The 25682-nt window shown below is 22.6% G+C and overlaps 5 protein-coding genes across 13 annotated transcripts in view; 3 read left to right on the plus strand and 2 right to left on the minus strand.

Annotated features, from left to right (window-relative positions):
- Positions 1–48: 48 nt before the first annotated feature.
- On the minus strand, positions 49–5179 carry LOC551100 (endophilin-B1). Of its 7 annotated transcripts, none has more exons than XM_006557542.3 (9): positions 5025–5179; positions 4103–4244; positions 3901–4029; positions 3640–3802; positions 3485–3548; positions 3360–3395; positions 2858–3048; positions 1258–1393; positions 49–262 (listed from the first exon to the last, which is right to left on the minus strand). In XM_006557542.3, exons 1-9 carry the CDS (start codon positions 5085–5087, stop codon positions 149–151), a joined length of 1038 nt encoding a protein of 345 aa, XP_006557605.1. In that variant the 5' UTR covers positions 5088–5179; the 3' UTR covers positions 49–148. The 7 variants fall into 7 exon arrangements, with proteins under 7 accessions (XP_006557605.1, XP_006557606.1, XP_016771797.1 ...); XM_016916307.2 differs by lacking the exon at positions 49–262 and adding an exon at positions 2741–2764 and having other exon boundaries at positions 1255–1393; XM_006557543.3 differs by lacking the exon at positions 3360–3395.
- Positions 5180–5592: 413 nt separating this feature from the next.
- LOC413879 (CDP-diacylglycerol--glycerol-3-phosphate 3-phosphatidyltransferase, mitochondrial) lies at positions 5593–8813 on the plus strand. Of its 2 annotated transcripts, none has more exons than XM_026444940.1 (8): positions 5593–5609; positions 6704–6899; positions 6968–7090; positions 7160–7437; positions 7522–7790; positions 7871–8107; positions 8193–8402; positions 8473–8813. In XM_026444940.1, coding segments are annotated over exons 1-8 (1518 nt in total). In that variant the 5' UTR covers positions 5593–5607; the 3' UTR covers positions 8676–8813. The 2 variants fall into 2 exon arrangements, with proteins under 2 accessions (XP_026300725.1, XP_397318.4); XM_397318.7 differs by lacking the exon at positions 5593–5609 and adding an exon at positions 6111–6263.
- A 162-nt stretch (positions 8814–8975) lies between these two features.
- On the minus strand, positions 8976–12372 carry LOC410100 (eukaryotic translation initiation factor 3 subunit B). The gene is made up of 11 exons (XM_393588.7): positions 12201–12372; positions 11784–11979; positions 11411–11723; positions 10967–11323; positions 10737–10879; positions 10532–10667; positions 10258–10453; positions 9989–10169; positions 9674–9914; positions 9479–9587; positions 8976–9398 (listed from the first exon to the last, which is right to left on the minus strand). The coding sequence occupies exons 1-11, from the start codon at positions 12334–12336 to the stop codon at positions 9298–9300; spliced, it is 2109 nt and encodes a 702-aa protein (XP_393588.2). The 5' UTR covers positions 12337–12372; the 3' UTR covers positions 8976–9297.
- Positions 12373–13854: 1482 nt separating this feature from the next.
- LOC413878 (glutamyl-tRNA(Gln) amidotransferase subunit A, mitochondrial) lies at positions 13855–15584 on the plus strand. The gene is made up of 2 exons (XM_397317.7): positions 13855–14482; positions 14537–15584. The coding sequence occupies exons 1-2, from the start codon at positions 13957–13959 to the stop codon at positions 15565–15567; spliced, it is 1557 nt and encodes a 518-aa protein (XP_397317.2). The 5' UTR covers positions 13855–13956; the 3' UTR covers positions 15568–15584.
- Positions 15585–17236: 1652 nt separating this feature from the next.
- Positions 17237–25682, plus strand: part of LOC409711 (kazrin) — a 162383-nt gene continuing 153937 nt past the window's right edge. For both annotated transcript variants that reach the window (XM_026444916.1, XM_026444918.1), the window contains exon 1: positions 17237–17621. The gene's annotated coding sequence lies outside the window, so the exon portion shown is untranslated. The remainder of the gene's footprint in view (positions 17622–25682) is intronic.

Here is a 25682-nt window from a genome sequence, read left to right on the forward strand (position 1 = left end):
TGTGATTTTGATTAATCACACTTTGGCAGTTATTTCTAAAACTTATTGTACAAAATAAAATGTTTATAGTGTTTAATTTAAATAGAAAGTAGAAGCAAAAAGTATAAGTATAAGGAATATTCATTAAGAATAATTATTGACAAGTTTTTCATTTATAAATATTAATCAATTCTAAATATGCTACGGGTATTTTTCCTCGTTTGGATCCACTTATCCCCATTACATAGTCCTCATCACCAGGTATTTCAATAACTGTAATTACCTATAAGATAATTGAATTTCATAAAATATTAAAACAAGTTCATAAAATTTTAATTTGATAAATCTCAAAATATCAAAAAATTTAATTGAATTAAATAAAAATAAAAATTATAAAAAAACTAAAGGTATTTAAGGTTATGAACAAATAAAATACACATAACAGAATGAATGATAATTTATTTATTACATGCAAAATTTGAATAAATGCATATATGTATTTTTTTATATGCATATACATATATAACATTAATTTTTTTATGTAGAAACAAATATACAAATAAAATCAGAATATATATATTAAGCATCAAAAACAAAATTTAACAAAAATAGGAAAACGAATTATACATTTATTATTAAAAACATATACTTAAATATTACAAATATCATGCAAAATTCTTAGAGACTTAATGTCAAGTATATAAAAATGTTTATTTTAAAACGGAGACTTAAACTAATTGAGTATTATATGCAATCCGAATATATATATGTTTTTTGCTTTATAACATCTTATTTTTGTTACAAAAATTTATTTACATTATTCATTTTAAGCACTCTATCTTTATTTTACATTATAGAAACAAAAATTTAAACTATATGAGAATATATCATAAAAAATTCTTATGTAAGTAACACTATTATCTTTCTATTATATTTATAATAAATCAAAAATACATTTGCATTGCACTGAATTTAAGATATAAAGTGCACAATTATTTATAGATTTCTAATAAATAGATTTATAAATTCTAATAAATTTCTAATACATAAAATTTTAATATTTATTATTAATGAGATTTCATTGTTATATATTTGAATTTGAAATAAAATTTGAATAAAATTTTATAAAATTGACTTAATTATATCAAAATTTTCAAACGAAAAAAATTACTTCTAATTGAATTAATAAATGAACTCACTTTCAACTAACAATTCATAGCATTTATTTAGCTATGCTGCAAACATGCTTCTTTCTAACTAAATCACGAATTTTGTTACCTCATTTTGTACGACGCTTAATTCTTCAGAATTGCTCGCAGAAAAATCGCATAATACCCTTGCAAGTTGTTCATCATCATTCCCTGATACATTGGATGTTGATAAGGTAGTCGGATGATAAGGACCCCCAGATAAGCTGGGTAGGATAAATTACAATTTGGATGAGTTTGGTGAACATGCGTTTTAAAATGAATCGACTATTTGTGCAAGTATGTAAAATTGTTTTTGGAATTTTTAATTGTATTTAAATTATATTGTTCTTTTTTTAAATTAAAAAATTGATAAAATATTCTAATTTTTTCAAAGAACTTAAAAAAAAAAAAAAAAAAAGAAATATAAATTCTTATTTTGAATTATTACTATACTTTATATAATCTATATACTAGATATATAAATAAATATTAAAATTATTGTAAAATTATATTAGTACACATACAGAAGCATAAGCGATTTGGCAAATAGGAAAACAATAAATAATAATCTAAAAATAATGTTAAAAACATATTAAAAGATTTGGAAAAAGAATTCTAATCTTTTTTAACAAATAATTTGCTAATATTAAAGAAATTTAGCATCATGCATTACAAACAAACATTAATCAACTATACAGACAACACATAATAGAACATGATTTAAATATATATTAAACAAGTAAGAGTATTAAATAAATAAAAAAAAATCTAATAAAAATTTTTTCCTAATTTTGTTATTTATTAGCTAATATAATTGTCTATTTCTTTTATTGTGTAAAAGTAAATAAACATTTCATAAAGATAATTTATTTACTGATTTTTGAGAGTTACAAGTTCATAATGCAATAGTATAATAGACTAAGAATCATTCAACATATTTTTAAAATTGTATAAGTTAACGAATATATGTATATCTATGTATACATAGGAAGAAATGCCCTATAAGCTTTTATTTATGATTTCAGATCATAAATAAATGAAGTAATTATTGCCTTTCATTAACGCGATTAATTAGTCTTAAAGCTAAACTTTCGAGATATCAGTATCAAAGGTAGCAGTAACATAGGTAGAACCAGCAAGTGGTGGATGTATAGAGGAATTTTGGGATTGTGAATTTGAAGGTGTTAACTCGATCACATCTTCGCTGTTGAGTCGCAGCAAAGGACTTGGTTGACGTGTCCTGGAATCCCAATCATGCAGGCAAAGATAGAAAATAGAAAGAATATATTGAAAGAATAAATAAGTATAATAAGCACAGAACTAGAGCAACAAATACATAACTGTTTTTATTTTAGGATCTACAATTAAGGTAACATAATTATTATTAAAAAAAAGAAAAAAGGAAAATAAACATTACATATAGCACATTTATAAAAATAAGCAAAGTTTTAGACAATACAAATTAATATATGATGATCTTTGCGAATGAGTAATGGTTCTATAAGCTTGTTCTAAATACTTTTACATGTCATATGTGACATAACATTCAATAATTATTAAGCATTACTCACTCGGATCACCAAAGAGTAGGATAGCTGTATAAGGATAGTTGTACAGTAATGTGTAGGATAATGAAATAATATTTGAAAAAAAAAAAACGAACTTTGAAAATAAATTTTCTTTCTTACCCAGCAAGTTCTCGTTGTAAATCTTGCATTGTTGCATGACACTGAGCATAATATCGCGCTTGTGCTTCAACAAATTCATGTAAGCAACGCAAGTGTCCTGCCTGAGAACTTGAAACTCCTTCCAATAATAACTTTACAATCTCTGCTTGACGATCGAAGTCCGATTGTGCTACTCTCAACTCCCTCTCTGCCTGAGTACATATAATAAATAGTTTTATTTTTTGTTTTTGAATATCAACAATTTTTTATATAACTTAAATATAAATATAAAATAAAAATAATTTTTGAATTTTATGAAATGAATTTTAAAATAAAAAATATATATGATTATGAATTTTATTATAACGCAAATAATAAAATAATATAATATATATATAGAGATTTTAAAAGTTTCATCATAATAATATTAAATATATATTTATATATATATTAAATATATATAAAGAAAATTTAGGTTTTATTATAAATTTTGAATCACTGAAGGTATCAACTCCTTTAATACCTGATCAAGTAATACTTCAGGAGATACCCCAGACTCCTATGATATGCAGCAATATATAGGACAAAGCACATTGTAAACATATATAACATATATAATTTATTAAAATAATAAATGATAAAACTTACACTCTGTTGACCCAACATACTTCTTGCTTTTCTTACTCGATTTTTACATGCATCTAAATCTAGTCTAAAAATAATAAATAATAATTTAATTAATTAATACTAAACATTTAATATATATTAAACATTTAAATATGCAGAAAAAATAAAATATATACCGCTTATTTTCCAATATTGACATTTCTTTAGTAACAGTTTTCATTTCACTTTCTAAAAATTTTCTTAAAGGTTGTATATAACAAATTGCAGCATCTTTAATAAAACTTCTTTCAATTTGTCCTAACTTTTGTTGACATTGTCCAACTTTATTTAATGCACTACCTAAAATAACAATTTTTATAATATTTACAATATTTATAAAATAAAGGAAAAATGAAATTACAAAATAATCAAAAAATAAAATTAATATTTATACAAACCATAAGCATTTCCTGGACCAAAATTGTTTCCTGCTTCTATCATATCCATGCCTACATATTCCAGATTACTCAATCTGTTAGGTTTCTTCTTATCAATTTTTTCATAAAAAAAATCTTCAATTCTATTGCCTGTAACAAATTTATTATATTATAAATATATTATATTATATATAAAAATTATCATATAATTTTTTTATATTACCTGGATTTGGAGTAAGTACTGCTTCCATATTCCTAAGAATTTTTTCAGTCCATGTTTTAGTTGCATTTGCTCTATCTGCAAGATGTTCTAAATGTGCATCTAATTCAGTTTTTTCAGATGTTCCTAATGTTTCTTCTGTTAACTAAAAAAAAAAAATTTTTAAACATTATATGATGTTTTATTATTATAATTTATTATTCAATTATTATAATAAATTATAATAAAAAATCATATAATGTTATATTATATAAGATATTAAAAATAAACATTTTTAATTTGGAAAATTATAATAATTTTTTATATATATATATTATATTTTATATTATATATACTATAAATAATGTTTTACATTGTCATATATTAATTTTTTATAATAATATAATTTTATAATTTTATATTTTTATATTTTTCTTAAAATATATTTGTTTAACTAAATTATAATGACATTAATTTTAAAATAGATAACAGTTTTACTTAGTCATCTACATTTATTTGATATACTCTGAGTCATTAAATGATTAATTAATTAATATACATATATTGCATATCTATTCTCTGAAATTATTTAAAATTAAGAAATTCTATAATAAATATAAAAAGTAAGGAAATAAAGATAAAAAATATAGAATACAAACAATCATTAAAATGATATATTTACTAACCTTATATTTTAAAAATTAATTTTAATATATAAACAAAAAATAATAAACAAATATACAATGTTTTGCAAATAAAAGTTAATTATTTCATAGAATATAAATAAAATAGTAAGTGTCAAGTAATGCTTATTTTATTTAAATGTTTTTCTCGCTGAAAAAGATATAAAATGTCAGAAGTGACAGCGTTCAGTTACAAGTACTTTAACTAATATATTCTTTTATCAACAAAAATCTGTTCAATTATTATATCAAGTATATCTTACCTGCACAACCCTACTAAGTGCAGCACCAGCATCTTTTACTAATTTTTTAACATTTAAATCCATTTTTTATATCTATTTCGATGTGAATCCTCGACAATCACCTCTGACACTCTTTATTTTCTATCGATCACTAATTCCAAGTATCTCCGTGAAGAGGCGCTTCCTTTGCAATTTATATAAGAATATATATATATATATATATATACATATATAGTATTTAAGAGGGATAGTCACGTGACTTTTCGATAGTTGACAAATTGCTATCCACTGCACATTTTTCGTTACAATAGTATTACTTACAAATACATTTAATGAAAGAAAGATGGTGCCATTTATATGTTCTATTATGAATGTGAATACTGAATTATCCAACAGTTGAAAAATTTTTTTTGTATTCATAATAGAATATATAAGTAGCCCCATCTCTTTTTCATCAGATCACACGTTTGTAGGTATTATCACAGAAAACATTACATTTTATAGGATTTCATATCTCAAATAGCGATCTCAAAAAAAGTGTGTTTTTACTCTTTGTGATTTACGATCAACATAGAAATTATATTCATCTTTGAAAAAGATATATATGTATGTAATATAAGAAATATTTGTATAAGAATTCATAATCTAGTGATTGAAAAAATATAAATTATTATTAAATAAGTTGCATGATATAGATAATATTAAAAATATAATTTTTAATTTTATTTGAATTAAAATTTATATGAATTAAATACATTAATAATTTATTATAAGTTCTATAAAAATACTTTAACTAACCTAATAATTATAATTATACTATAATTATATATATTATATTATAAATATTTTATATTTTTAAAAATATACAAAATGAAATTTTAAAAAATAAATTATTTGACAAATTTAATACTTTATTAAAATTGAAATTATTAGAAAATATTGACATAATATAAATATTTTATGTTTATATTGTAAAGAAATTTTATTAAATCTTATTATGAATATTTAATATATTAATGGAATTAATTGATATGAACATATATTATAATTTGTCATAAAAATGTTTGTATTTAAATCTAAAGTAAAAGAAAAACGTGCGAATATATTTTTACATATAATTCGATAAAAGTCCAGAAGATTGCGCATGTTGCAATTTCTAGTTAGGAGGAAAGAATTATTTGCAATTTAAAGTTTATTTATTAATGATTTATTATTTAAGAATCTACTCATGCATAATTTAATTCCTAAAACTGTAAAGTGGTGAGTAGAATTGAAAAGATTCAAGCAATATGGATGTCTTATTAAATTTCATTCTTATTAAAGCAAACAATGATAGCTTAACCTATATATGTTAATTTGACATAAGAATTAACCACATGTTATGACATATCTTATGGACTTGACAAGTTTTTATTTGATAATAAAAAAAATTCTAAAAGAAAATTATTTTGACAAATAAATTTAATAACGATTAATTTGTAACATGTTAATATATTTTCTGTACATGTTGTTAATTTTTATGAAAATTTTGTCAGATTAATTGATTGATTTTATGAATGAAATTCATGTATTTTTAATGATTTTATTATGTTATGTAATATTTCATTTGCTATATTTTTATATTTTCTGTTATAAATTTTATGATTATTATTAATAACTCTTAATAAAAATTAATATTTTTATGATTTAATGAATTTTAGGTTTCATACAAAGAAACTGTTAATATCAAATCAAATAGAATTAAAGTTTTCTTGTTCATCTATAATAAAAAATATTACTTCAATTACTATGACAACTGAAGAAAAAGATTTAGAATTTGAAACAATACACTCTGAATTGCATACATTAACATGGTTACATAAAAATACACCTTGTTTTGCCTTAAGAGGATCTGAGGTGAATGTATAAATGTATTTAATTTAAAAGAAATTTATAAAATATATGATAAAAATTATTTATTTCAGGTCAAAATAATTCATGAACCAAATGTATTTTATTCTGTTCTTGTACAAAAATGTAAAAATGCAAGAAAAAGAATAACATTTGCATCATTATATTTAGGCACAGGAAAATTAGAATCTAATTTAGTAAGTGTATTTCAAAATCTAAATATTAATTAAAGATTTAATATGATAAATAATTTTTTTTATATATAGGTAAATGCTATTAATGAAGCTTTAATTTCAAGTAATGGTAATGTTGAAGTTAAAATTTTATTAGATTTTATGAGAGGATCCAGAGGTAAATTAAATTCTCGTAAAATGTTGAAACCATTACTTAATGGAAAATATAGCCATAGTTGTCAGATTTTTTTATATCATACTCCTAAACTTCGTGGATTCTTAAAAATGATTATTCCAGATCGCTTTAATGAATTAATAGGATTACAACATATGAAATTATATATGATAGATGATGATATAATAATTAGTGGGTAAATATTTAATTATTTAAAATTATTTTAAATTTAATTATTAAATAAAAAAATTATAATATTTAAATTAATTTTATTTTTTAGTGCTAATCTTAGTAATGATTATTTTACAAATAGACAAGATCGTTATTTTCTGATTGAGAATTGTAAAGAACTTTGTGATTTTTATGATGAGTTAGTTCAAAAAGTAGGAGAATTTAGTTTTGTGCTTCAATCAGATGGAAGTACAATATTAAATTCTATGAAAATTGATCCTCTTAAAGATCCTATCACATTTATAGAAGAAGCAGCATATAGTATAAGAATTTTGTTTCAGAAACAATTTGAAGAATCTTCTGATCTTGAAAAAATAGGTATATATATTTAACTATGTGTATATTTATGAAAAAGTAAATTCAAATTGAAATATAATTGAAATAAATTGTTTTCGTAGAAAAAAATTTAGATGTAGATACTTGGGTTTTTCCTTTAATACAAATGGGTCAATTAAATATTTATCATGATAGCCAAATAACATGTAAACTTCTACAGACAGCTCCACCAGGCTCAACTCTTAAATTAGCAACTGGTTATTTCAATTTAACTTCAGAATATAGTGAAGCATTACTTAAACATTGCCAAGCAACATGTCATCTTTTAACAGCACATCCATCTACTAATGGTTTCTTCTGTAAGTTTATATTTTAAAAATAAACAAATGAAAATTATTTAATTTTTTAATTAAATAGTTAATATAATATGTTACATTTATACAGCTGCAAAGGGTATTGCTGGTTGTATCCCAGCAGCATACACGAAATTAGAGGAATCATTTGTTAAAAATTGCAATAAATTAGGACAACAAAATAGAATAACTTTATGGGAATTTATTAGACCAGGGTGGACTTATCATGCCAAAGGACTTTGGTATTTCTTACCAAATCAAGAAAAACCCTGTCTTACTCTTATTGGATCTCCTAATTTTGGTAAAATCTAAAATTTAAAAACAAATTAATTTTAAAATAATAAGAGTGAAAAAAAAAATATTGATTTTAGGTTATAGATCAGTTAACAAAGATTTAGAAACCCAAATTGCTATTTTAACCAAAAATAAAAATTTACAACATGAACTACAAAAAGAGCATGAACGTTTATTTTCGTGTGCGACACGTGTAACGAATAAAACATTTTTTGAACAAGATAGAATTCCTCCGACTTGGGTATGTGCTATTGTTGCTCTATTTCGATACTATTTTTAATTTTATATTTATCTATTCTTTAGTATTATATTCATGGAATGATCATTGTAATCTAAGTCATAAAACCTATATATGAATATTTATTCATATTAATTATTTTCCAATTTCTTTATATGAAATAAAAACTATAAAAAAGAATAAGGATTTAGATTAATAATTTACAATTTGTTCATTTACATTTAAGCACATTTAAAATTAGTAAAAAGATATAAATAAAAAAATCTTAATTTTTTTCTATTTATAAATATATAAAACTAAATAGATTATGCCATATGGGTTTGATAAATAAAGTACATTGTATATATTTATACTGATAATAATTATTTGTTGAATGACATACTATCCTGTATGGAACGTGATAAAACTTTATGGTATTATGTTTACGACGTTTCATACGCAACGTCGGAAAGGTGGAAGCAATTCCAATTGAGATGCAGAAATAGTATAAGAGAAACTGTTCATAACCACTTAAAATAGTCATTTTAGTTCACTATGGAGAGTCACAATTTTATGTGACTCTGGAAGATAATTACTTCTGATATCACTTTTCACAAATGACTGTATTGGTTTTGCACTAGAGATTTCCAAAAATGGCAGAGATAAAACCTTCTTCCACAAAGTTTTATTTCTCGTCGATGATAAATGTTTCTTCTTTGACGAAAAATTCTATTACTTCTTCTTCTACATTTTTGGAATCAGAATCTAATTCGTCTGTATCAATACCTGAAAAAGAATTAAAAAATGTAAAAAAAAAAAGTAAAATACTTTTAAATTTTAGAAAAAATATTCATTTTAATACAAACCATTACGTAATTCTAAACGTCTCTTCTTTTGATTATTCCATTCTTGTATGCGTTTTGAACGATATTCTTCGAATGCTTTCATCGCTGCACAACGTTTCTCAATTAATTCCTAAAAAATAATTTTATAGTAAATGTACAATTTATAATAAATATATATTAATATAATATGATATAATAATATAATAATATAAGTACCTTTGAAGCACGAGTTAATCGCATACGATCTTTACTTTCGAATTGCGCAGAATATTTCTTTAAATTTTTCTTAATTTCTTTAATTTGTTCCGGTGTCAATAATGTTGGTGGTCTTGGTCTCCATAAGAGTTGATTAAATTGATTGAGATTAACTCTTTTTAATATACGTCCTTGGAACGTCCATATCCAATATCCATTATCCACACTGGTTTTCCAACTGGAAACAGCTGTTACCACGTATCTATAAAGAAATACATACTTAAGCAACTTTTATAATTAAAGACTTTAAACATAAATATTAAAATAAATATTTACCGTCCAGTAGGATCCCATTCTACATCTGAAGTTTGATAATGATCAGTTGAATTCATGATAGTAAAATCATTAGTATCAATGAATTCTAAAGCTCCTGCCATGGTTGTTAATCCAGCAAGAACAATAAATTGACCAGATGGCGACCAAAATAGATGATTGCAAGCCTTTTTTTCCAATTTTTCTATTGAATAGAATAAATATTTATATATATAATATAATATAATAAAATATTGATAAATTCAAGAAATAATTATTATAAAAAAACTTACTGAGAAGAGCTGGTTGATGACCATATCGTACTTCGTAAAAACTAACATTAACACTTGGAATTTCTCCATGAATAATAGCAAATTTGCTTCCCACAGGTTCCCAAGCAAATGCATGAATTGGTTCTTTTATTTCAACACTATCGACAGGTATTTGTTTTTCTCTCATATGAAAAATTTCAAAATTATATGACATACCCTATAGATAAATATATAAATTTTCATTAAATTGTACATTTTAATATCAATAATTTTAATAATTTTATAATATAAATACCGTGTATTTTTGTTCTGTCTTTTCTTTACGTTTAGCGAAACGATCAACTTTTACACAAAGATAATCCCCTGATTTTTGCCAATAAATTTTACAATCAGCCACATTAAACAAATTTTTGTTGCGAATTTCATTACGACTAGAAATATATATTTAATTATTTATATAATTTATGAAATATGAATTATATAATATTAAGAGTTATTACTTTGGAATTTCGAGAAGAGTAACTCTTGCTGGAACATCTTTATCTTCTGGTACCCAATAAGCAAGAACATTATCTGTAGGAGACCAACTAAAATCTCTGATACCAGGAATTTTTATACTTTTCTTATCCAATAATCCAAATGACTGTAATATTTATGAATTTATCAAAGATAACATATTCAATAATATTTATCAAATAATTAAATCATAATATTAAGAAAAAATACATACAGGTGTTTCATAAACACTCAAAATATCTTCTCCCATACGAGCAAGATATTTATCATCATGTGACCAACGGAAAATAGGCCATACTGAAGAACCATCTGCGAAAAACGCACGTTTTTCTTGACCAGTAAGGATGTCCCAAATTACAAGACGTTTTTGTTCAGAACCAAGATCAGTTCTTGGAGTATATGTTACTAAATAACGCTCGCCAGGAGAGAAATCTATACATTCAACACCTTTTTGGCTGAATCTAGCTTGTTGCAAAAATTGAGGGCCACCCCATAATGCAACACCCAATTTATGGAATGTTGCTAAATATGTTCCTAATGGAGACCATTTAACATATGTCTCTGTCCAACGCTATGTGAAAAATACATAAATTTCATACCAATAAATTATTGATTAAAATCGATATATGTATATTAAATAAAATATATAATAACTTACAGAACGTTCTTCAAGTAACGTTGGTTCAGGGGCAGAATTTTGCCAAACTTGAACAGTAACAGAAGGACCATTACCACAAAGCACACAAAATTGATCATAAGCATCTGGTTCTAAAAGATAATAATGAAGATCAGCTGCTGCTTTAAATTCTTGTGGTTTTGGAGGTTCCCATTCATCTGGAATTTCTTCAAATTTCTTGAAATCAGTGAATAAATTTACTTTGAATGTATGTTGCTTGTCAATTTTATAATTATTTACAGATTGCGCAGCTGCTAAGGCATTAAGAGGATTGTTATATTCTAGAAATATGTATCTGAAATGAAATAAATTACATATAATTTTTGAAATATAAGAATATCATCATTATATGTACCCTTTCGTATATCCATTTTCATTTTTGGGGTAATATTGATTTACTATTGTTCCAAACTTTCCCAATACTTTGCTAATAACAGATTGAAGTTTTTCCAATCTTTCTGGTTCAACTTGGGGGACTCCATCAATGACAATTACTGATTCTACTCCATCTGTCTCTGAGGGTTTTTGTTTCAAAATATCGCCAAGTAATTCTGAAAAAATATATAAATAAAAATATATAAGTATTATATTAAAATGTTAAAAAAATTTATATTTAATATAAATTATAAAACAATATTTAATGAAAAATATAAAACACTCGTGGTTTTTTAGGTTAGGTATGCATGCCACATTTGCGATTATACGTAGCCATGCTTTCAGACATCATAGCATAGCTTTAATTGTCTTGTCATTGAAGAAAAATTTTATTTACCTTCGTCAGTAATATCGTCAATAAATCCTTCAGGATCACTAAAATTTGGTTCTTCATCTTCGTTAAATGTATCATCATTATTTTTAATATTATCCTCATTTTGAGGAGTTTTATCTGCTAACATTTTCTTCGCCATCTTGGAAACCTCTGAACTTATAGAGAATCAAATGAAAATGGCAGCATGTTGTCTTTCTGCATTGAATGCAACTTTTGAAAAGTGGAAGTCAAACATATACCCATTTCTTAGTAAAATTAACCAATTTTTTTTTCTATTTTCATATTTGCTATTTACATTCATTGTAAATAATAATTTTATAACAATTTTATAAAAAAATATATATTTTATAAAAATTTTTATACATATAAAAAAATAATAATTAATTAGATTAATTATTATATGATGATTAATTATATAATTTAATAATAAAATATCTATTAAATTATTAAATATTTGGAAAATGGAATATATTAAAAATATTATTATAGAATATTCATAAATTTAAATACTATAATTTGTTTATTTTATCATATGATAAAAACTTTTTTCATGAACTATAATTTTATATATAATTATATAGTTTACATATAATTTTATATATAATAATTTAATAAAATAAATTATTATTTAATTAAGACATAATTTTTCTTTAAATTTTTGTTACATTTCTAAAATAAAATTAAACATAGCTAATTTTTAGATTAAAATTTTTTAGTTTTGAAAATTAAATCAAATAATTTTGAATGAAAATTATAAACAACTAATGATAAGTACATATAAGTACAATAGTACAATCGAAAGTAAATAATTGTACAATCGAAATATTAAAATACTATAATAATTAACAGATAAATTTAATCTTTATATGATAATTGAAAAATTTAAATATTAACTTTTAAATTTTTAAACTATCGGCACCGAATGAAAAATTACTTCTTTTTACATAATTTGAGATTAATTTTATTGAAGTGTTCTTTTTCGTATTAATTATAAATGATTTTAAATTAGTTGTAGTAAATGATTTTATTATTAATTATCAATAATTAAAATTATATATAAGATATTTGTTTAAAATATTTGTAAAGTAACTTATAAGTAATTTAAAATTATCTTTAATTGTAATATCATATTTTTTATGCATAAATAATATTTTATAATAAAATGAGAATATAAAGAAGTAATTATAAAATTATTAAATTAGTGTATTCCTATTATAAATCAGAATATTTATAAAAATATATAAATATTATTATATATTAATATTTCAAATATAATATAATTGTAATATAAGTTTTTAAAAATTAATAATTCATTTATTAATTTATATCTTAATAATTACTATCTTAATGAATACTTTTTTTGTTATTAAAAAAAAATGTTATAATTATTATATAATTATTAAATAGTTTTTATAAAGAATATAATATAATAATAAATTATGTAATAATAATATATACAATAATGAATTATTTTGTGCTATAAATTATTTATTATGATAATTATGTATATTTTTTAATCAGTTTATGATATAATTTTAATTAATATTATTTTTAGTATAATCATGATATATTTTTACAACAATTTAAAATTCAATTCAATTTTATTAATTTTTTAAGAATTAAAATTATATTTGTATAGTAATATATTTTTAAATACCTTTTACCGGTAAAATAAAATAAGGTTATGTCATGTAAGTTATTTCATGTATAGGTTATTATTACGAATATATTATTTTTGTTATTATTAATAAAAAAAAAAATGAATAAATTATTGACTACATCAATTAAAGAAGTAAGTCAAAAAATAAGTATTGGTGATGTACGTCCATCTGACATTACAAAAGCTTCTGTTAAAGTTACATCAATCATTAAACCTTTAAATGCTTACATTACTGTTACTGATGAAACAGCAAAAAAACATGCTGAAAGTTCAGATTTACGACAAAAAAATCATAACTTATTGGGAAGACTTGATGGAATTCCTATTGCAATTAAAGATAATTATTGTATAAAGGAACATTTAACAACTTGTGCATCAAAGATGTTATCAAAGTTTATTCCTCCATATAATGCTACTGTATATCAGCGTTTAAAAGATGCTGGAGCAGTATTAATTGGGAAAACTAATCTTGATGAATTTGCTATGGGTTCTGGAACTATTGATTCATATTATGGACCAACCAAAAACTTATGGAATTCAGATGTGTTAACAAAATTTTATTCTTGTAATAAACACAAAGAATGTATAAAACAAAATACAGATGCAAATTTATGGCATATAGCAGGTATATGTTACAAAATTCCTTTTTTCAAATTTTTTTATAATATTCCAATTTTAGGTGGTAGTAGTGGTGGTTCTGCAGTGGCTGTTATAAGTGGAAGTTGTTATGGAGCAATTGGTTCTGATACTGGAGGTTCAACAAGAAATCCAGCATCTTATTGTGGTTTAATTGGATTAAAACCTACTTATGGTTTAGTATCACGTTATGGACTTATTCCTCTTGTAAATTCAATGGATGTACCTGGTATTCTTACAAGGAATGTTGATGATTCTGTATTAATACTAAATACTATAGCTGGTCCAGATAAACTTGATTCTACTTGTTTACAAAAGGAATATATACCATTTGAAATAGCAGATACAATAAATATTAGTGATCTTAGAATTGGAATACCAAAAGAATATAAAGAGAAAAATTTAAGTCCTGAAATACAAAAATGTTGGGATGAAGTTTCTCAATATTTGAAAGAAGGTGGTGCATCACTTTTTACAGTATCATTGCCATATACCAATTATTCTATAATGTGTTATTCAGTTTTAAATCGTTGTGATATTGCTAGCAATCTTGCTTGTTATGATGGTATAGAATATGGTTATAGATCAAATGAATGGAATTCTGTGTATGATATGTATAAAAAAACGAGATCTGAAGGTTTTGGTAAAATAGTTAAAGAACGTATTTTGGTTGGAAATTATTTCTTATTGGAAGAAAATTATGAAGAGTATTATGTTAAAGCAATGAAAATAAGAAGATTAATTTCAGAAGATTTCAATGCAATATGGAATAATAATATTGATCTTTTACTTACGCCTACCACTTTGACAGAAGCTCCTAAATATAATGATTTTATTTCAATGGATAATCAGACACAGTGTTCAATTCAAGATTATTGTACACAGCCTGCTAATATGGCAGGTATACCAGCTGTTAATATACCAATTAAACTTTCTAAAAATAATTTACCTTTATCCCTACAACTTATGGCATCTCCTTTTAATGAAAAAATACTTCTTACAGTAGCAAAATGGATTGAACAAAGAGTACAGTTTCCAAAACTCGAATTAAAGGATATTTATTTGTTAGAATAAAATATTTTTATATAAATGTTGTTTGATTCATTTTATTTTTCCATATCTTCTTTTTATTATTTAATTCTCAATTTTCCTTTTTATTTGATTAATAATTATTAATTATTAATTTGGAAATTAATTTATATTATAAAATGTAATTTATATATATATTTCATATATTAAAAATGCTTGATATTTTTATAGTTTAATTTCAAATAATATTATAATTGATGAAATTTAAATAAATGTAATTATTTTTTAAAAAATGATTGTGATTGTGTAAAATATAAATTATACTCTATGAGATATTTGTATTTGAAATTCTACTCGTTAATAATCAAGTCATAATCAAGTCGCATTTACTTACTATAATAAAGGATTTTTCTGTTATTATATTACGCGTTTTACAAATAAATGTAAAGTGATATATATATGATTATAAATTGTTTGGAATATAAAAACGATAAAATTTCAATGTAAAGTAGATAACATCATGATCGAAAGATGGAAATATGAATATCTAAATTTTTTATTATTTATAAATACTAATATTTGATTAAATTTAATATTACATTATATTTTATTTTATGTTATTATAATGATATATAGAAATTTTGCAATAATTTAGAAAAAAAAGTTTATTTTTTTATTTTTTATTATAGGAATATTATTGATTTATTAATTATATTTATATATTATTAATTATTAAATAATTATATTTTATTAAGTTTATTGATTATATGATTAATAATATTTTTTCATTCGAAAATATTGTATTTGAATAGTAAATATTTTGAATATTCTGAATATTTTGATATTTTGATACCTATTATTCTTAAAAGATTTGTACATGAGAGATTTAATGAATCAAATGTTGTATTTATTAAAAATACTGTAATTCTTAAATTCACAATCAATTTTGATTTATGCAAAAATTTTAGGTAAATCGTAATTAAAATTCTGTCGGTAATATTTTATAAAAATTAGAAAATAAATTTTATAGAATATTAGAAAAATATAAAAATTACAGAATATTACATAAATGTAAATATTTAAATATATTTTATATATTCAAAAAACAAAATTGTATACTTTAATGTTGCTCAACTGATAAAATAGCACCAAAATAATAAAATTGATTTTTGTAACTACGTTTTTTATTTATTTTATTATAAATTATTATAATTTATAAATAAATTTATATCATATACATATAAAATAATAAAATAAATAATAAAGTAATAGAAACATATATGAAGTTTGTATTAACTTTAAGTAATATTTTCTATAAATATTCAAATAAATTTTTAAATAATTTATCAACACAAATACAAAATTTGCAAAATAGAGATTCGAATTTCAATTAATCGATATTGCCTCTTATGAATTAAATCGATCGTGATGCTATCCATGAATGATATGTGTCATTGTACGAAGCAACCCCAAGCAAAGACAATGAAAAAAAGTTGCATTAGAGAAATTGTTTCTCTTATGTAATGTTTGACATGCATCAAGAATGTTTCAATATTAAAGCAATGAAAAATAAGAAAGCAGATATTCAAAAGCACATTTATAATATAAGGGTGGTCTTTAGAAAAATAGGGTTGGGCACAGGGTGTAAAGGGCGCATGCGTTAACCCGGCCGAGGGCTGTCGTGTCGCTCTCTGTCGACGATTCCGCCAGTCGTCGTGACGACCTCGAACCGTCAGTGTCGCGAATCGTGGTTTTTGTTGAATCGGTTTATCCTGTTCGTTCTCGTTCTCCTTCGGTTCTACTTGTTTAATTTTTGTTTTTTTTTTTCGGTTATTCGGTCGAATATGTCGAATATGGAACAATGTTGAAGTGGCGCGGTTTAAATCGTAGTCGGATTCGCGCCGAGATCGGTAGTGTCGTAATTTGAATGTAAAATAGTATCGGCTGTGTCGTTAGTGTCGAAGATCGAGATCTCGAATTCTTGCGATTCTCTGGAATAGTGTAGGCGCGTTTCTGTTGCGCAGAATACGGACGATTGGGAATTTAAACAGGTGTGTGCGCAAATAAGGGTATTCCAATTAAACGTGTCAGATATGAAGGTAAATATTTTATAATTATAGCCATAAATTAACTTATATTAATATATAAAAATTATTCAATGATATAAAAGGAATTGCGTAAAGTGAAAATTACATGTAATTACATGCATTGTTTATGATTTGAAATATATGCATAATTTTTTATACTTATAAGAAATTTAATAAATTTTTTAAATATAAATTTCAAATATATCATAATTATTATAATAAATAGTTTTTAATTTTAAATTTTAATTTTTAATTTTAAATTAATTTTAATAAATTTTATGATAATTTAATGTATAATACTTAGATATTAAAATTTTTCATATATTGCACAATAGTAAATGACAATATCATTATATGTGAATAATAAAATAGTAAAATAAAATAAAAAATTAGAAAATCAAATTTTCAGTAGAAACATCTATCATATATATATATAATTGTTTTATTCGATTAATTTAATACAATGATTTAGTAATTTAATGCAAATCGCATTTCGGTTCAGTTTTTTTTTTTTTTCAAATTTACTGAATAATCTACGAATAATAAATAATTTTGAATTACAAGTTCATATTTTAATTTTTCGAATTTATTTTACGGAATAAGTGATTTTATTACAATATTTCTGATATGAGAAAGAGAGATTAGAACGAGCAGATAGGATTGTTAATGAATGAAATAAATAATATGATTATTAATATCCTTATAAAAAATACATTTAGCGATATTAATTAAAATATTTGCATTATTCTTTTGATTTTTTACACAGATGAATACAAACAGTTTTCGTATAGAATTTTATTTCATAAATTTCAAAAATTTTTATAAATGCATTATATAATTTAAAAATTTTTAATATATATACATCACATATATTATTATTAATTTTAATAATATACAATATTCTTGTTAAATTAATTTTTCGAATTAATTTAAATTTTAAGAATTTTCCATAGATATTATTTAATTTAATTAATACTGTAAAGAATAAGTTAAAATATTAATGGTACTAAAAGAAATTAATTATAGAATATTTAATTATAGAAAAATTAATTTCTTTTGAAAAAATAAATTAATATTTCCATTTTTTTAAATTTATAAATTAAATCATTAGCTAAATTATTTTATCATAATTAAATTAAATAATAATTATCAAGTTTTGATATTAATAATTTGATTTAATTTAATTATTAATAAATTAATATAAACAAAATAAATTTCGTCTTTTGAGAATCATTTCATGTTAAGATCTTTACTTTCACTTTATTATATTATTTAACAATTTGAATTGTTATAATTTAAATTTGTTCTTATTGAAATAAAAATTTTTAACATTTTAGGAAAAATTACAGCATAAAATTGAAACTAAAATAGTATTCTTTTCAAATTTAAAAGAATATAATTCGATTAAAAATAACTTGAATGAAGAGAAAAGAGATAACTTAAAAAGATAATAAAATTTTCGTATAACACATAATTTTCTTTTATTGCTTTTTAAGAAAAATTTAAATTAATAATGAATATTTTTAATACATTTGAATGATCAATGAAAATTCATTCAAGTACATAAACATTTTTTAATTTATTTAATTTAAAATTTAACATTCTTCCTTCATCTTTGAGAAAAATTTAAACACTAATAACGATTTAATCGTTCATATTCTTCTTAAACTTAAAAAATATAAACTTCAGAAATAAATATAAAATTTTTTAGAAATACATATTTTGAAAATGACTCGAATAAAATCATTTAAATATAAAATCTCTGAGTTAACACAATATAATAAATTTTTCTTTTTATCTTTAAAAAAAGCTTAAATATAAATGAATTTTTTCTTCAAAAAAATAATTCTAAAAAAACTTGTTTGACAATACAAATTGTTTGATTCGAAAACGATCCAAATTGAATCAAGTTTATGAGTTAATACAATCTTTTTTCTTCATTCTTTCACGTAGCTAGTAATCTAATTTAAAAGTTTAATATGACGAAAAGTAACGGAAAGAAATGCATCATTTCTCTTTATTTTCCTTTATTTTACATAGAACTGATATAAAATATATAATATAATATATATAATTAATAAATTAATAAAATATATAATATAATATAATTCACATATAATTCGTATGATATATTGACACGATTGAAATAATAATAATAAAAAAAAAAAATGGAGAAGAAAAACAGAGATCATTGAATTTTTAAGAAAACCGCGTATTTCTGATACATTTTCGAAATACCAATTTGCACTGCACCCTTATTGCCATTCATGTATTCCTGACTCTCGCCCTCCTCGTAATGGAGTTCTGTCGATATTAGATGAACAGAGGCTCGGAAAATTTTGCTTTTCCACTCCCTTTCTCTTTCTTTCTCTCTTTCTCTTTCTATTTGCGCGACATGAAGCGTGTGCTCATTCGTTCTATTTTGAGGATATTGATCGGCTTTCATGCCATATGAGAATATAAGGTTTCGAGGGAAAGTTACATCGTTGCTTTACGCTCGACCTTAATATCTTTAACCATGATCACTATAAACTTTCCCAAGAATCTGCGTCCTCATCTCTCGATTGCTCTCGTGCAACACCATACGTTATATACACGATCAAAGTTCTTTCTATTCTAAACCAGTGACAGCTTTCCTCCGATGAGAGAAATTTGATGATAACGATTCTTTTTCCGGAGGATATTAGATATTGCTTGATGATGATTTTTATTCCACGCATTCGGGAAGAAAGAGATACACAATGATTAAGATTTTGAAAGATTTTTAATAGTTTTGAATGATTTGAATCAACAATTACAAGTCATTCAATTATCATTCTCTTTTTTTTTGCCTGTCTCTGCATCTGTCGATTTTGATAAAATTTCAAGCATGTATATAATTGATATATAATTGATACATTTACAAAATTATTTAACTTATGATTATAGACTTAGATAAAAAAATTGTAAAAAGCGATTTTTATTATTTTCTTCACGATTCTGATCAATTGCAATTTTTTTCAAAAATTTTTGTATACGTTATTTGATAAATTAATGCTTTTAATTTTTTAAAGAAACGTCAACTTGTTTGATCAAAATGAAAATGATGAGTTTGGAGTGTAGAAAATCTTTTTTTCAATTAATTGTTTATTTTCGGTTCTCGTGATGATTACTCAGATTTCTAATTCAGATATCTAATCAGAATAATATTCAGATTAATAATCTGAAGAGAAAGCTTCTCAAGAGAATGAGAATTGAATTAATTTTAATTGAACATAAAAGTTGTGCAGAAATGCATAATTCTAATTATAATTTATCATAATTTACCAATTTTAAAGTTTCAATAAATATTTTCAGCATATATTTTTAAAGAAAAATGATAGAACTTTTATCTAGGATTCAAAGACATATTTTTATTACCCAATTACATAATAATTAATAATTAATTATAATATTATCGAATATATAAATTTTAAACTGTCTGTTGTAAGAAAAGATTCCATAAATATTCATTAAAACTTTACAGACTATAAAATTATAACAAAACGTTCCCTCAAATCTTGGAAAACGAATAATTTTTATAAGAAGTTAAGTATTAATGGTTGCTGAAAGTAAAAAAAATCGATAATTAAGGGAAAGGGATTAATCAATTCAGCAATCGTTTCGTGATAATACCAAACAAAACAATCAGCTGACTTGTAAGTTATTATTATTGCAAGTTATCCACTTGTAGAATTTCACTTGTTTCCTTATCAAAGTTGTTGCTATTACGTGAGAGAATACATTAGAACTTTGACTAACTTTATAACTTTGTAATTTTGTAACTTGTAACTCGTGTAATATAACTTTTAATTTGAAAATAATTCCTTGTAAAGATTTTAATCAAATGAACAATCTTTTCCCAGTTAATCGATTTATGCAGTATGAAAATTATAAAATTATAACTATTGTGTACAACTTTGTGCTAATTTATTCAATGTATATCTATTTGTAAAATTTATTAATAATATTACAATAATAGATTATAGTATTATTAATAAAATTTCTTTTTTTATAAAAATATCTTGCGAATATATTATATGGAAAAATAATTATATATATATATATATATATATATATATATATATATGTATACTATTCTGTACAGGATATAGATAATTTTGTATACTATAGATGCATATACATAGAATAATATAGTCATTGAAACTTTATAGAACATATAAAATAATGTTTCCGGTTCTGAACTTTGTTCTGAACAAAGTAATACTTATTCAAGAGGCATTGTTATTTGAACCAGTTAGGCTGTTTCTTGTCTTTGTATATGTACTTTTGTTTTTGCGTCGACCTTGTTTTTGCGGAAAGACAGAGGCTAAATCTAATCTTCGTTTATGTGCCGTGACAAAAAAACGTGCATTACGACTTGAAAAGCTTGCGTTACGGCGAGTGTGTAAGCCATGCCTTTGCACGTGGAAAAGAAATAAAGGTAACAAGTTAACGATAACAGACCGTCAAATTGCTGGTAATCGACTAATTTCGTTATCACGAGTACGATGGGCACGATAGATTTCTATTTTTTTTTTCTTTTCCTTTTTTTGTTATTTTATGACTCGTTTAATGTAATTGCGTATAGAGAAAAGTGTTGCGCAAAAAATGGAAAAGAATGAGGGAAAAATTTTCTTTTATACACGGTTGTATTTTTATTACCTTTATGCGAGTGTGTAAAAAAAAAAAAGAAAAATAAATAAAGCCGAAACATTCTTTTTATAGTTGTATCTTTATTACTGTTATACGAGTGTGTAAAATTTTAACACTCTGTATGAAGTAAATTGAAGGGAATGAGAAAAGAGAGTAGTAAGACATCAAATTGGTATATCTGGTGAAATGTCTTTTGAGTTAGAGTTTAATGGGTTAATGCCATTACATTTATGTTTGCTTTATACTGTTGATCAAAAGTATAAAGTATTTCATAATTATCAACAAAATAATAGAACAACTCAAAATATATTTTTGATTATCATTTATTATTTTATTTAACAGTTATATTTTAGCGATTTGAAAATAAAATGTGAATGAAAATTGAATGATATTATTATATTTTTTCTACTATATTTAGATTTTGCAATTGATAAATTGTTTTAAAATTGTAAATGTTATGCATTTATGAATTTGATCATTTTTATAAGATTATTTATCTAATATATTAATAAGTAATGACAAATTATTTTGATTAAATATGTAATATTTAAAAAGGAACTACAAATAAATAATTTTATTTGAGAAAAGGGAAAAATCAAATAAGTAATAAATTTATTCATGATTTGATTCCTCTTCCATTAAATTTGCATCAAATCATTTTGATTTCAAGTTTATTTTCCATCTCAGAATATATTGTTTGAAAAAATATTGTCGATACTTTCAGTACTGTACCCATTCAATTCGAGATTTTGTTACAGGACGAGTCACTTTTTTTTATTTTTATTCGAGTCATCGTGAAAGATGTTTCCATTTTATTCAATTTATGTTGTACAGTCATGTTACATTATTTATCGAAATTAATTTCAAGTGAGTTAAAATTCACTTTTATCGATGAGAATTATATTTAGAGAGGTCAGAATGTGCGGCCTGAAAACGCACGATTTCGTATCATGTGTATTTTTATACGTTCTTACCACAGTAGACTTGTGTCTACAACTGAATATTAAATTTCACTTAGAGATTTGGTATCTATTCACTTTTTCTTGAAATTAAATTTTCCCCAAGTAATTTGCGTCAAATAATTCTTTTTACACCCTCTTTGCGTCGAATATAGATATTTAAATAAATCTTTCAATATTTATAATTGCAAAAGTTAATTTTTATTGTTTTTATAATTTCAAAAAGTTATACTTTTATTTATATACACCTCGAAAAATAAATATTTTTAAATTTAAAACAGAAAGAGAGAATTGAAAGGTATCACTTGTTCATTTTATTTTATTTGAATAAAGATTTTCTTTTATTGAAAAGACAAAAAATATTTGCTATGGAAAATGATTTCAATTGTATTAGTTTATAAAATATTAATCGTACGTTTTGTTTTATTCGAACGAAAGAGAAAGTGAAAAATGATTTCCTTGTGTTTGCACATTAAAACGAAAATAAATTCCGATAAAGTTATCAAATTATTATCGAAGAATATTTTCAATTTTCTATTTTCAAAAATACTATTCTCGCTTATTCTATTTTATTCGAATGAAAAATACTCCATGATGTATGTAGGAAAATAAAGCACACGAAGAACATTTTCATTTCAGAAAATATCGCAGTTTAGAAAATATTACTGACATTTTTCATTCTATCTTTAAAAAAAAAAAAAGAAAAAAGAAATAGAAAAAGAAAATGATTCTCTCGTATTTCGAATAAAAAAAATATTATGAATTGTTATGAATTGTTATGAAAAATATTTTCATTTTCAATTTGGAAAATATTACTGATTCATTTTATTTTTTTTTCAAAAATTTTTTTTTCAAATTAAAAGTGAAAAAGAAAATAATTCTCTTGCGTTGCGTGCTAAAAAAAAAAAAATACAAATTGTTACGTAAAATATTTTCATTTGTTATAGTCAATTTGAAAAATTGAGATATTCATTTTTCTTTCTTTCAAATAAAAAAAACAAAAAAAAAAAATGAAAAGAAAGAGAGAAAGAAAATAAGGAAGAACCAATATCTAACTTGTTACGAAACGAATATCAATACAGTAGAATCTTTCATATTAATAGGGAGATATGAGAATTCAGATAATAAAACAATAACTTATTTCATATTTCAAAAAAATTCATTAAAAATCAAAACAATTGGCATATTTCAATTTATGAATATCATGTGTTTTCAGATATTAAATAATATATTTTTAACATAAGAAACATTATGATTATAAGTTTGTCAATACATTTATATTTATTTTATTCATTTTTTTTTCATCTTCATATTTTTTAATGTTTTCGTATTATTTTTTTAATTAGAAATATTAAAAATAGGATTCTTTGCTATCTGTTATGATATAATGTTAATCATAACATTATATACTATTAGTTTTGTATTTATTGATCAGGTTTCTCAAATAAATAAAGGAGAGGATATATATATAATAAAATTTTATTATACTTTAAATTTTTATATTTAATTTTCATTCATGAACTTTACTGCAGTTAAAATTTGCAGTAGTGAATGAAAAATAATTGAAGTAAATATTCAATTTAGTGATTTTTTCCAATTTTTACAATATCTATTATTAAAACAAATTTCAATTAGATTGAAAAATATATTTTTATTTATTTTTGTATAAAATAAAGAGAAATTGAAATGTAACACAAATTTAATATAATTTAACGTAAATTAAATGTGTTGTTGATCCACTGATCTAGATTTATAATCTATAAAGTATTCAAGATATACTTATAGGATTTTTCTTCGTTTGAAAGATTAATAATATTCTAATTATCTTTTTTATTCATTTTCAGAGTTTTCAGTTTTTATATTTAATAGAAATATGAATAGGTTCATATAAGAATATTTGTCAATATTTAAAATTGTATAAAAGTTAAAAAACAATACAGAAATTGAAATCTTTTTATTATCAAAATTAAATAACCAATAGTGTGACAAAGAATGGATTAAACTTGTATTTCATTGATTCTCATTGAAAATTCTGCACAAAGGCTACATCTCTGTAATAAATATTATAAATCTCGTTAAATTATATTATATATCTCCTTAAATAACTCAACAAATTGATCAACAAAACATTTCAATATTAATCTTTAATTATTTAATTTTTATTATAATTTCAAAAACATCGTTATTCGAACCAAAGAATCAAGAATTCAAAGAGATGAAGAAAACCAAAAAAAAAAAAAAAAAATAAATTAGGCAATGTTTGTATTAGTGTTCATCATCTATCTGTACCAATATAGGAAACAAGCATGCAAAAAGTCGAGAATTTGTATCTATATACATATATCCATCTTTTCCTGCTCGTCCTTATCCGTGGTAAACAAAAGGGAAGGTCTGGAATGTGCCGTACCTTGACGCAGATGATCCATTCGTAGTTCAATTG

This window comes from Apis mellifera, linkage group LG14, assembly GCF_003254395.2.
Source record: "Apis mellifera strain DH4 linkage group LG14, Amel_HAv3.1, whole genome shotgun sequence".
In the NCBI taxonomy this organism is placed as follows: Eukaryota; Metazoa; Arthropoda; class Insecta; order Hymenoptera; family Apidae; genus Apis; species Apis mellifera.